General features: G+C 45.1%; 1 protein-coding gene across 1 annotated transcript; it reads left to right on the top strand.

The window, feature by feature from the left end:
• Positions 1–1360: 1360 nt before the first annotated feature.
• On the top strand, positions 1361–5537 carry fgf6b (fibroblast growth factor 6b). Its single transcript, XM_063217898.1, has 3 exons — positions 1361–2152; positions 2676–2779; positions 4626–5537. The coding sequence occupies exons 1-3, from the start codon at positions 1813–1815 to the stop codon at positions 4800–4802; spliced, it is 621 nt and encodes a 206-aa protein (XP_063073968.1). The 5' UTR covers positions 1361–1812; the 3' UTR covers positions 4803–5537.
• Positions 5538–13392: the final 7855 nt, after the last annotated feature.

The raw sequence follows: 13392 nt of genomic DNA, 5'->3' as shown, positions 1-13392 counted from the left end.
TTTTACATGGTGCAGCAAATGGTTCAGACGGGTCCACAAGCACTGCACTTCTGGCACTGCGGTTTTGTTTTGCCTACAGTCAGAAATGTTCTATATGTTGTCCTTCCCTCCATCAGTGTCAGGGTGATGACCACTGCAATGGGGACTTTTTAAAGTCTGAGCACATGTGAGCCCTTGGCATCGATCTCCTCACCCCTCTTCTGTCAATGGGGATTTCATTTGGTGCAATCAAGTTATTGGTCTCTGGACCACTTTTAAATGGTTGCTGAGATCATCCCGTTTCCATTGCTTTTGCACCCAAAAAGTCACTGGTTCTGAAATTGGAAGGTTTAAAATGCTGGTATAGGCCTACTATAATATAGGCCTATAGGAGTTATTATTATCAGCTAGGAAATATTGTGCTGGCCTATAGTGTTTGTTTACATATGTGCACAATGTGGTCAAGGCAAGATTAAACAAATTTAAAACAAATCCCCAGCTTAAATCTGTGTCAGACATTATCACAACATATGGGGTAAAGTTCTTGCTTCCAAAGGGGCTTAACCGCGGTGTCGATATGAATAACAGGTGTTATAATTATTATAAGCAGCCGTATTTATAGAAGGATATAAATACATTATATACAGTGGTTCTATTTACCAACAAGCATTGTTAAGGGCTAATATTCTCCAGTGCTTGTGCACAAGGTTTCTTAAGCAGCAGTTCTTGTCAGTCTGTGGCGCTCTTGGCATTATCTTTTGGCCAGAGCTCTAAATATGTTAAATCATTATTCAGCCGTAATTCATCTGTCCGCAACAGCGCCTCCCAAAGTGTTACTACGGTTCAGTTTCACTTCCTTAACGCTCGGAGCACCTGGGGAACCACGTAACTAGGCATGGTATGCGCTGACGTACAGGCATTCCCTGCGGTGCATGCATTCTGCACAGGGCCAGCCAAAACACCGCGTTTTCTGGGCATCATTTGTAGGTAGCAGGTGTGACGCGCGATAGGGAAAGGGAGCGCCGAGGTAGGGTAGCGCGGTGCGAATAACGGTTATGCTAGGTATGTGGCGCGGATTCAGAAAGGCGCATTTTTGCGACATTCGAAATCCTATCGGGTAAACTTCCTGAACAAACAGCGAAGGAAGTGGCGGACAAGATTGCCATTGCTCTCTGGTGACCACAGGACTGTTTTTACACCTTCCCTCTAAATAAGGAAGCAGCTTGTCAGACATATGACCACCGTCCCATTTTGGGCTCTGCCAAAGTAGCCCGTCGCATCCCATGATCTCTCAACGCCATCCAATGGGACTCTGCGACCCCCATCTCGCATGTAGAGTGACAGCGTCCGACCCATACTCCCATCAGACTTGTGACTGCAGTTTCAGCGCTTGCAGTACAGGCAGTACTTGCTGGCTTGCAACTTTCTCTCTCGCTCTAGAGCTCTATCTCTCTCTCTTTCCCCTCCCTTAGGATACTTTGTTTGACGGGGCAGCGGTGAAGTCAGAGTGATGTCATTATAAGGATGCGGTGCCTTGCAAGGTGAGATAGGCTTTTTGGTGAGTGGTAGGGTATCCTCCACGGCCAGCGTTGCCCAGCGAGAGAGGCGCGGAGCTGCAAAACATGGTCATCACCACCACCACCCGCACCACCACAAGTTCTGTCGCGCTCTCTCCTTTTTCTACTCCTCTGATCGCGGGCTACCGTTTCATGCCCGAAGCCCTGATCTGCCTTCCTAAAATAAGCCTCCACCACCATGCCGAAGGAAGAAAAACAAGAAGAGTGGTATTTTTAGGGCCATTAATTTTGACCACGTGCCCCGAAGGTAAACCGGATGGCCATTGCGCAAAGGCTCCTCATCAGTATGTCCTACGAGGCCAGCACGCACTGGACGTTGACTGCGATTGTTCTTCTAGGATTCCTAGTTGGGATTGTCTCGTCGTATCCGATTCCGAGCAGGACTAATGCAACTTTATTGGAGAAACGATGGGAGACTCTATTCTCCCGCTCCATTCTGGGTATCTCGGGAGAGAAATCGGACATGAACTGGGAGACTGACTATTGGATGGGCATCAAGAGGGAACGGAGGCTGTACTGCAACGTGGGCATCGGATTTCACCTTCAGATCCTCCCAGACGGCAGTATAAACGGTGTACATAATGAAAACCAGTACAGTGAGTTGCATCCAGCTATGCCATGCAATAGATGTCACATAATATCGCCGGTCGCAAGTAAAAGCGACTTGAGAAGGCACCCATATCCTTGACGTTGGGCATGATATTTAATCCGTCGTGTCGGCAGAATTGAATGTCTCCTAAAGCAAAGATAAATCTATTAAAAAAACCTGTATCCGTTAGTGCTAAATATCTTTCCAGGCTAAAACATGACATGAATGCATGGACGGATATAGACGCCAACTTATTTTTACACCGGCTCCTTCTGCGCCGCAGAAACGGCTGGCCAATTGCACGTCTGAAAGTGCAGTGAATTACATATATTAATTTGAGCGATACAACCAATGTGTCGAGGCTGCCAATTAATCTTTAGCAAGACTATGCCTCCAGACTTGCCACCTGCAAGGTTACACCCACCACCGCACACACAGCATGCCTTTGTTTCCTGTAGCAGTCAAAATGATACATACGGTGTGCCAGGGTTTGGACTTCCTCTGCATAACATGATATTTTGTTTAATCAGGTCTAATAGAGATCTCTACCGTGGAGCGAGGAGTGGTTAGCCTGTATGGCGTGAAAAGTGAGCTGTTTTTCGCAATGAATAGCAAAGGAAGGTTATACGGAACGGTAGGTGTGCGCAACTGTATTGCTCCTTTTTTATGTTCTTGGCATCTTCCACCCCCTGCGAAGATATGCTGCACAATTCTAATAGGTTGCTGTTCCTGTTTCATGCATGAGATAACACAGTCGCAATAAAAGAAATTACTGGCAATTCTAATTTAGTTTCCCAGGTTGGGGTCTATATATATATATAGTGTGTATATATATACATACATAACGAGGACATGCTCTGTTATGTGTAGCCAATGATAAGCCTAAAATACAATGGCAATGTAAGGTTGCATGGAAAGCATGATGGAAGTGTTCTACTGTAAATAATTCATACTTATAAATAATACATGGGGTGATCTCTTGGAGGGTATATCTAAAATCATTGCTGTAATCGTGGAACTCCTGCATGAAAAAGTTGAATAATTCATTGCTGCATTTCTAAACGTTATGGCACGACACACCGGAGAAATGCATTTTTTGGAGGAGGAAGGGAAATGCTAAATCACGGCACTGTGACACTGACTATTTAGGCCTTGCTCAAGTGTTCTTGCTGGTTTCTCCTGTCTAATGCATGTGGGGGATGTGTGCAGTAGCAGTGCTGTGGAGTGGTGTAGGGACTCGGCTGATTTGCTGAGTCGTGCTTTTCCACTCTATTGCTGTTTTATCGCAACGGAATCATCGCGCGCTCAGATGCGCCCACTTGTTAAAAGTGTTGCTCTCTCCTCGGCGTGACACGTCAAGTCCACTATTTAGAGAGAGAGAGAGAGAGAGAGAGAGAGAGAGAGAGAGAGAGAGAGAGAGAGAGAGAGAGAGAGAGAGAACTATGCTTGTGCGCAAGTGAAGTGACGAGCAAACGAGAGAATGAGCAGGTCCCTTCACTGTTCTCTTCTTCTGATTCTTTGAGCAGGGCGTGTAGGCGCATTGGGGCCATGGATGCACCAAACGTCAAGCGCCACTGTCATCACTGACAGATCCCATTGTTGGGCTACATGGGGCCTTGTTGAGCAGTCACACTGACATGGCCAATTGATATGTGAAGATGACGTGCTAATTCACGCCATAAAGAACAGGCCACTGAGCAAATTATAGGTCAACTACGTCATTAGCAGATCGTGGACGCACAGTAGCCTACATAAAAAAAGAACGCCTCCATGACAGCGTTCAATTGGTCCATGATAGGCCCCGCAAGGTCAACATTGTATTTATGATGGCCCTAGATGATATCGGCTATTAAAGTGCCACTTAAATTTTATGTGCCACTTGCAGGCTTTAACCATTGCAAAGAGCTGCCATGGTTTGTAGTGTAGGTCTGTGGCAAAAGGCCTTGTGGCTATACGTGCAGTGCTAATTCAACACTTACAGATCACTCTGAGACCTATACAATCTACAAGGTGTTAAATCAACACTTGATGCAAATGTTGCAAATGTCTGCTTGTTTATTTGCGCTTTATCCAAAAGGGTACTCTGTTGTGCCAAAAGCCAGCCCAGTGATACAGCATGAGTTGATCTTGCATGGAGAGTCCAAGAGGCAGCAGAAAGTGATGAAAGTGCTCTTTTCTCCCTTTTTGCTGTGTGGTTGAGCACTGCTATCATTTTTCATCAATGCTTGTTCCCTTCCTCCTTTACAGCAGTAGAGCACACTGTGTCTTTGGCCAGATTTGTGAATTAAACAAATCTCTCCCTCTCTCCCTCCCTTTCTCTTTCCCTCTATTTATCCCTCTATTTCTCACCTTATCTCTGTTATCGTACACCTCATTTCTATCTATCTATCTATCTATCTATCTATCTATCTATCTATCTATCTATCTATCTATCTATCTATCCCCTCTCTCTTCCCCTTCCCTTTCCACCTGCCTCTCAGCCTGTCTTTCGAAACGAGTGCAAGTTCAACGAGATCTTGCTGCCAAACAACTACAATGCCTACGAGTCGTCTGTTTACAAGGGCTTCTACATTGCCCTCAGTAAGCATGGCCGTGTGAAACGGGGCAACCGAGCCACCACCGCCATGACCGTCACCCACTTCCTCCCCCGAATATGAGACGAGACGGACATTAACGACAAGCTTTTTTTGCAATAACTCACTGATTTTGCACATGTGGATGTTTTCTCTCCCAGGTAATAGCTGCATACCATACTGGCATATTATTACACACATTACACACGTACACAAAAAGACATGGAAATCATGAATGGACTGGAAGCAAAACACACAGAAAACACTATAATTATTGGTATTTATTCTCTCTTTATATATGTATATTTGGATAGCTAACTTTGTATTAGAAGAAGAAAAAGATTATGTATATGCCATCCTTTGCTGCTTTGTTTTTTTCTCTCTCTCATTTATTTTGTAACTGTTATTATTGATTATGGATTGGTTCTTTGAGGTTTTGCCAGCCTCGTTGACTTCACTTCACTCGGGTGCTTGTCATAACTGTCAGAGTTGGAGACTTTACCCTTGACATTGAGACGACTGATGTTCCCCCCTCAGCTTTTAAGAAGTGAAGTGATACTTTTTATTACCTCAAAAAAATAGAAAAGCTTAAAAAAAGAAGCCACACGTCCCAGATAAAGAGGATGCATGATGCTGTTTATATTTATTCATTTTTATTTTCGCAGATAAAGGAATGCCTGTTTTTAGTTTTTTGTTTGTTTGTTTATTTCCTGGTTGTCTAAACCTGCAGGGTGTTGGTGGTGATATGGGTAGGGGGTGGTTAGGTATTTGGTGGTGTTGGAAAAGCGTTCGATGGCGGCTTTGACACCACCCCACCCCACCCCAATTCAATCCCTTGCGGCGGTTTCGTTTTGTGACCGATTGAAGTTCTTTTTTCGTGGGGAGGCAGCAGGAGACGTGAGAGCACTTACATGCAGAGAGAGAGAGAGCCCCCTTTTTTGCTGCATGCTGAGAAGGTGCCTTGGCATTCCCTTTAACTTGCATGCACGAAACGCCCCAGGCAAGTCAGAAATAGGGCTGACATGCAAGCCAGCACTCACTCGGGACTCTCCGGGGTAGGTTAAAGGGGGTGGGGGTGGGGGTGGGGTGGTTGACGGGCTGGGGCTGGGGTTGGGTTGGGGGTTGGTGGTGGTGGTGGGTGGGTGGGTTAGGGTGGGTGGAGGTTGTTGGAGGCTGCTGGCAAGAGTATCTCTGGTGGTCTATTTTCTATTTTCCTCTAATTAGATTGATTTGGACATGGAGACTTTGGCTTGGATGAAGACCAGAGAGGGAGCCTACAGGCCGCGGTGGGTGCTGAGCTGACTGGTCTTGGAAGAGTGGTTTGTCCCAAGGGGGCTAAAAGAGAGATAGAGAGAGAGAGAGAGAGTGTGTGTGAGAGAGAAAGGGGTGAAGGAGAGAGAGAGAGAGAGGCTCCCGAGAGGCCAGTGAAGTTGAGTTTACCACTCCTTGTCCACTTGTCTCTAAACATGGACTTTGAAACATGGCCGAATCCTCTCTCTTTCCTCACCCAGCTTGTGCAAGAGGTTTTTTTTTCTTTTCGCTTTGAAGTTTTACCACTTGCTGTCATCGCGTTGTTGTTTTTGTTTTTTATGGGGTTTTTTTTCTATGAGAAACTAAAAAAAACCCACAAACAAGGACTTTTATGCAAGCGCACATTTGAAAAAGTTGATGAAGATGAATAAGATTCTACATATTAAAAATATATTTATATCTAAGCTCAAGAGAGGAACCACTGCTGGCATTCTTACCCCAAAGCTTTCTTAAACGTTTGGCTGAATTGACGGGGTAAAAAACTGTAACACTGCAAAGCTTTGTGCATCGCTGTGGATGAGAGTTGTCTTCCAAAAGCAATGAAAAACATGTAAATATTCTTAAAACCACTCTGACATACAAAAAAGAGAAACACTGGAATTTTTTTTACAGAAACTGTGCAATAGCATATTTCAATTGATTGGAAATGGCAAAACAAAAATGCATCAGGTTGCACAATGTAGCCACCGCAACAAAAACATAATGGTTTGTAGATACTGTATCTGGGTTGGGAATGTGTGCTGGACGCGTGTTTTCCTAGCGTAATATTGTGTAATTGGTCCTTGATGGAACGTTGTAGAAACTGAGCTTTGAAGTCTTGAAGTGTCTTTGTGTCAGCCGGGGTTAGAACACTGCAGTGTTTTTAGAGGTGTTGTTTCTGATGCTTTAAAATGAGAACAGCTTGGCCTAGCGAATGGCACTTGCAGATTCAGATTCAGGACAGTGACAGTGCTGGAGAAGCTATCGCATGCCCCGACCGACACACCGAGGAGGAAGGGGTGTAGTGTAGCTTGGCGTTTTAGAAATGTAACTTGAGCATTTGCGCACGCATGGCATCGGAAGGAAGGACAGTGCCGCTCCTCGCAGATACTTGTGGTTTTCGGCTACCACTGTCTAACTTGAACCCAAAGGCCACCCTCTGCCCCATCAACCCCCCCCCCCCCCCCTCATCCTTTCATTCTATCTCACCTCACCCTTTCCCATTCCCCATCCCCATCCCCACGCCAAGCCAACACCACCCACACACCCTGTGGGTCCGATCCCCCCTTGGTCCCACCCAGCCGAATAGTTCTCCCTAGAGAAACACTGAAGGAATGGCACTATTTTAATCCGGAAAAAGACTTATGGGACACACTGTCTGTCTGTTGCCCGCTGCCTCGCCCCTGCTTGCTTGTTTGTTCAATCCCCCCCCCCCAGAAGAATGCTGGTCCAGGCAGGAGGGTGTCGTGTCATGGGGGCGGCAGGGGGTAGAGGGTCGGGTAGGGTACAAGCTGCGCCCCCTTCCACCCACCCACTGGCCTGCTCATTTGGAAATACCTGAGCCCTGCTGCGGGGCCTGCAACAAGCAACTATCAACCATCCCGTCACTGGCTTGTGTAAAGTGCCAGTGTCAACCTGGGGCCTTGGGATTCCAGCAGTAACCCAGGAGTGTCCTTTCCTGGTTTCTGGCCATTTTTAGTTCAAGGTCAGCGCCATGGGCAAGCCCCGGTCCTGACTGGAGCAGAGGAACGGGCGAGCGAGCAGGGGACTGTCTGTCTGTCTGCGATTCATGTTGTTCATGAGTCACATCTCCTCTCAACACCAACCCCAACCTAGCCTGGTTTTACCAGATCACATTAATTACTTAGCCATTAATTTTAGGTCTGGGTCGTTGGTGCCCTGGAGGGCTTGGGCAGGAGGAGTGAGCTCAGCTCTGCTTTGAAATGAGCTCTGACCAATCGCTGACAGTTGACGTTCATGACGTATGTTATTATGCTCCCAAGTGCACTCGTTTATTGGCCGGTAACACCGGTCGTCTGAAGGCCCGACTGAAAACCCTCCTCAGAGAAGCGTAATCAGACCATCCATGGATTACGAAGTAATTCCAAATGAATGGTCTGGCCTGTCAGGCTAACCCCAACCTCCACTTCAGCCCAAACCATCCTGTTTTGCCCTCTACATGCTCAATCTCTCATCCCTCCCTACAATTTATCCTTTCCTTCCTACTCATTCAAAGTCCTCCACTACCAGCTCTTCATGCCCCGATTCTCAAAGCCATCCACTTCTCAACAAGCCATCCCAAACCTCTTGCATTGCCCCCTACCCTATTGACCCAGCGACTTACCCATTTCCCACTCAATTTTGCAAGTTGCCCAAAGCCTTCCACCATCACCACCACCATGCCCCCTGATTCCCAAATGCATTTGCCTTCTCGTCAAGCCATCCCAAAGCTCTTCCATTGCCCCCTAATACTGCCTGATGTCCCCGACCCAGATTCCTTATTCATCCTAAACCCTCCACCAACAGCACTACATCCTGCCAATTTCCAAAGCCATGCACCTTTTGAACATGCCATCCCAAACCTGCTACATTACCCCTACACTCCTTGCCTTGACTCACCCAATCCCTTCTTAGCCCACAAGTCCTCCATCTCTACATCTCTCGCCCCAAATCATCCCCTTCTCAGTAAGCCATCTGCCTGCCCTTTACATCAAAACGTAGCCATGATGCATTTACGTTGAAGGATAAGCCAAGCCGGTTTGGTCTCGGGGGTTGCACAGGGTGTTTTGGGGAGCTATAGAGCGAGTGCATGACTTGTGTGTTTCTTGTAGTGTAAATGAGGTCGAAATTGATTTTTTTTTGTAGGTGCGTTTGATGATCAGGGTGAGGCAGTCAGTCTGTGCTGCTGTCTCTTTTTTTTTTGGGGGGGGGGGGGGGCACTGTGATAATGCTTTGGCCCTGCGTGGCTGCTGATAGAAGCTGGCATGGGCTTTCATCTGGAGTCCCGAGGGGGACGTTATGATATTTATGTGCGTGAGAGGGAAGTTGGCAAAAAAACACAATTGGTACTTCCCTTCGCTTGCTTTCCGTCCCCGATTCCTCAACACCCACCCCCCTCCCCATCCTCCCGTTTCACACTGAAGGAGCAATGCGGAGTACTGTAGCATTAGTGTAGGCACTGGTGAACATTCTTGACATGACTGGAAAATGTCAATGCCAAGCTAACACATCCCCAGGCTTGACAATATTTGAAGAGGACAACTGATAGCTTGCATAGCTGAGAATGTTGATGTTTTTTTTTCTTTTTCTTTTGAAATTGTATTTTGTTTATTTTTTTCTTTTTACAAAAAGAAAGAAAAGATTGAGAAAAAAAAAAGCTGAATCATCCTGAGCCTATTGTAAATGCCTTGTGCCAGGGAGTGTATCTGCATTCAGGCCAGCACTGCACTGCACAATGAGGAGCCACTGAAGTGGCTGTTGCACTGGAGCTCAACTACAGTAGCTGCTGTGTTTGACAGGCAAGCCAAGTCGGTCCCCATGGAGCATTTTAGAGCCCAGAGGGGGGGCGCGTGTGGAGTGTGGGAAGCGAAACGGCTAAGTCCATTAACAAGGCTAACCAGTCTCCTGTAGCTAAATGAAGTGCTAAACTTATGCCGCTGCCTGTCAGCATGGAGTGCGCATCAAGCGCAGAGCTCCGTAATGCCAGGATTTGTTTAACTGCTGGCGATGATACCGGGAGTGGCTACACGTGCCCTAGTAGGCCCCTGTCCCTGTCCCTAGCAGCTACCCCCATCCCTGCCTTTGCCCAAGTACTGTACACAGTACCGCTTCAGATTCCACTGCCTTACCAGTAAAGGACAGTCTCTAGGTTAAGAATCTCTAATTCCAGCCCTCTTGGGAAACAGCAGAGAGAGAGAGAGAGAGAGAGAGAGAGAGAGAGAGAGAGAGAGAGAGAGAGAGAGAGAGAGAGAGAGAGAAAGAAAGGAGAGATGGAGGGAGGGAAGCAGAGAGACGGACTGCCAGATATAAATCATCACATTACATTGTTGGCAATGCTGCTTTGATTTTTTGTTTGTTCCATACTTGTTCCTTTTGGTTTGTTTTCTTTTTTTTTATTTCTCATGTCCCTGTTTTCTGTCTATGCCTTTTTCTGCATGGTTGGATTACACTGGAGAGATGTGAACTATGGGACAGCTGAACATCAGCAAAAAAAAACCTTGTAACTTGTGTCCCAAAATATAGACAGACACACAAGGTGCACACTTTCCAGCATAGCCAATTCGGCCATGGCAAAGGCATCCAAACCATCGGAGGATGAATATGTGAACCTTGGGGAATGAATGCGATCCCAAGTGTTGATGAGTCGGCCTCATAGATTTATCGCAACAGCTGTAAAAATGTTTATTGGGCATGAAACAGAAGGCTTGTTTCCTGAACAAGTCAGGGGCAAGCCATGGCTCCAGAGAAGTTTGGGAGTGGACCACTCGCTTTTTTTTTCGGGTGCGGGGTGGGGGTCCGGACTCCATACCACGTGCAAAAAATAAAAACATCTCTGGACACTACCTATAGTCATTGCAAAGGGGGAAAATACGTATGAGGGGTGGGTAGTGTCTGTGACACACAAAGCTTTCAAAATCTGTCTGCAAAAGCTATGAGCAGTTAGACATTTCTCTGGCCAGAGAATACAGCTTGCTATTTTGTAATGTGACTGCACTTGGTACAAAATAGGGATTTTATTGTTCTTTTTATTCTCTGTGTTTTTTTTTTCTTTTCTGTTTTGTTTTGTTTCTTTTTTTGTGAATGCTACTTTGTGAACGGCTAGAGGCCTCACTCTTTGCGCAGAGTAGACCTCCAGGACATCTGCAAAGTGATTGTTAATGAAGGTGATCAAAACACACTGTTCATTTATTTATTTTAAGTTCATGTACGTATTTTGTCGATCCGTATCGGTGACAGGACAACCACCCTTGTGTAAGCACACACACCTATCAGGGTATATATACACTGACAACGACCCGTTTGTGTGTTCCATCGAGACTTCCCACATGAGTCAACAAGAGTTGTGAAGGTTCTAGAGTGACACCACATGTTCCGTGAGAGAGAACGACAATGTTACAAGCTTCATGGAATTACCACTCGACAACTAAGCTGGCTAGGGCACCAAAACGTTGTAGATTTTCCTCTCACGTTTTGGTCTTTGACTTTAAAAACCTAGCCATTTGTAACATCTTACTAAAATAAAAAAAAACACACACACACATCATTTCCACGATTGAAATGTGGGGGTTACCGTACCAGGCCGTTGTCTTTCTCGTTCTCCCAAAGAATTTATCCTGTGAAAATCTCTTGTTTGGTTTGGTTGTGCCATGACTCTTGCTGTGTTATGAGAGATCTGTTTTTTGTTTTTGTTTTCTCTGAGGGGTTTGGGTGTTTCCTGTATGAAAGTATGTATGTAGTATCTGTATCTGAGTATGTATGTATGTATGTATGTATGTATGTATGTATGTATGTATGTATGTATGTATGTATGTATGTATGTATGTGAACTTTTTCATTCTTTCTACTCTCTCTCTCTCTCTCTCTCCATCTCTCTATTTCTGTCTCTCTCTCTCTGTCTCTGTTTCCCTGTCATTCTCTCCCCTGGTTTTGTGTCTCTGCACTGAGGGGGGTGTCGGCTACTCCCTCCCCATTCTCCTCCTCTCTGTTGACATATACCTCACCTTCTGCCTTAGTTTGGATTTGTTACAATGATTGTAAAATAGTAGGAAACAACAAACTTCTCCAATCATTTGTTTCTGAAAACAGACGATGCTAAGTATGAATACTGATATATTAAAGAAAAAAGTGATTTTCCTTTTATTTTTGTACGTATGTGCTGTGCACAGCTGTCTAATCATATTCCTGAAAAAATACCAATAAAAGTTTGTCTTTTTTAAATTATTGTCGGTCTCTTTGTATGTTGACAAAGTTGTGCTATGGCATGACTACACTGGCATAGCAATATTGCTGAAATTTCCCACATATAGTAGTAATGCACTATATTTAATTTCAGTTGTACATTCGAATTAATTTAGCCCACATTACAACACATCTATGTGTTTCTTTTTTAATTGTGTGTGCGCGCGCGCGTGCGAGCGAGCGTTCTGTGCTTGTGTGGACACAGGTGCGCGTGTGGTGTCTTCAATGCATGCGTGGCAAGCGGTTATGAGCATGCTAACCTCTAGCAAGTAAAAGAAAACTGTTTACATACTCTAAGTTTGGGATCAGCTAATAAGTAAGGAGCGGTGACATCAGCCAAAGCATATGTTCTACCACATTATATGCTTGACAATTGTGAAAGCACACTTCTCTCATTTGTCATTATTTGGATCAGGCGCGGAGTGGCCGTCGGGAGATCGGGGACTTGTCCCGGTGGGCCGCGGCCGTGAAATGTAATAAGGCAACCGATCAGCATTCTTTACCGGCCCTGAAGTTCTATGTAAGTTCATGAGCACTGACTTCCAACTTTCCTCTTCAATATTTATAAGACAGTTGACTAGCCAGTCTTTATACCGTGCACCAGACAGCAATACCTCACTGACGGTGTCAAATAGTACATTGGCCACACCCCTTCTCTACTGATAATTTTCATACACCATAGATCGCGGAAGTTTACAAGATCTTAGTAACACAGTTTCGTTTTCAGTATTTGAAGAACCTGTGATATGTATATTGGTTACCAAGGGATGGAAATATTAATACATTATGATTTATTTTCCGATTTCCACACGACTGTTACAGTTTACAGTCTTTCCAGTCCAGATTCACTTGCTCTTTGGTTATTGACTTGGGTTACGAACAGACTCCACCAAGTGGTAAGGAAGAGAACTGCACCTAACAGAAGCAATGGGTTTTGTTTTGATTTGTTAGACCTACCAGTATATCTCCTTATAGTCGAAATAATATTATTATCATACATATATTTATATGTGGTACATTTAGGATGTAGCCTATATCTGAAGAAATGGAACAAAATAATTACCACACAAGATTCTGATGTGACCAGTGCTGGGTGTGTAGGCTAAGCTGTGGATTAAAGTAGAGTGATTGCAAGAAACAAAGACATTTGCTGCGACGAAGACAGCGTTTTTAAGGTAGGCCTACACCGTTTGGTTATACATTTTGTTGACTTATGGTTGTGCTTTGAAGTAGCTAGGTTTGGCTTATTTGCTGCATGGTGGGTTTATTGCACAATGTAGACAGACTTTTTTGTAAGCTATAGGCTACTATACTATATTTTGTAAGCCTACTCTTCTAAAAATCCCCACACTCAAAACTTTGTGCCCATGCTCATCCTGTCTTCCTTAAACGATATTTCAATTTCAAACTGTCAAAATGACAGTGG

This window comes from Engraulis encrasicolus, chromosome 15, assembly GCF_034702125.1.
Source record: "Engraulis encrasicolus isolate BLACKSEA-1 chromosome 15, IST_EnEncr_1.0, whole genome shotgun sequence".
NCBI classification, from domain to species: domain Eukaryota; kingdom Metazoa; phylum Chordata; class Actinopteri; order Clupeiformes; family Engraulidae; genus Engraulis; species Engraulis encrasicolus.
This window is presented reverse-complemented; position numbering and strand designations above follow the sequence as displayed.

Excerpts from the sequence above, each read along its gene's own strand:
- fgf6b (XM_063217898.1), top strand. The coding sequence starts at position 1,813 with ATGGCCATTGCGCAAAGGCTCCTCATCAGTATGTCCTACGAGGCCAGC. Across the intron at positions 2,153-2,675 it reads ACATAATGAAAACCAGTACA|GTCTAATAGAGATCTCTACC; the intron begins GTGAGTTGCATC and ends TTGTTTAATCAG. Across the intron at positions 2,780-4,625 it reads AAGGAAGGTTATACGGAACG|CCTGTCTTTCGAAACGAGTG; the intron begins GTAGGTGTGCGC and ends CCTGCCTCTCAG.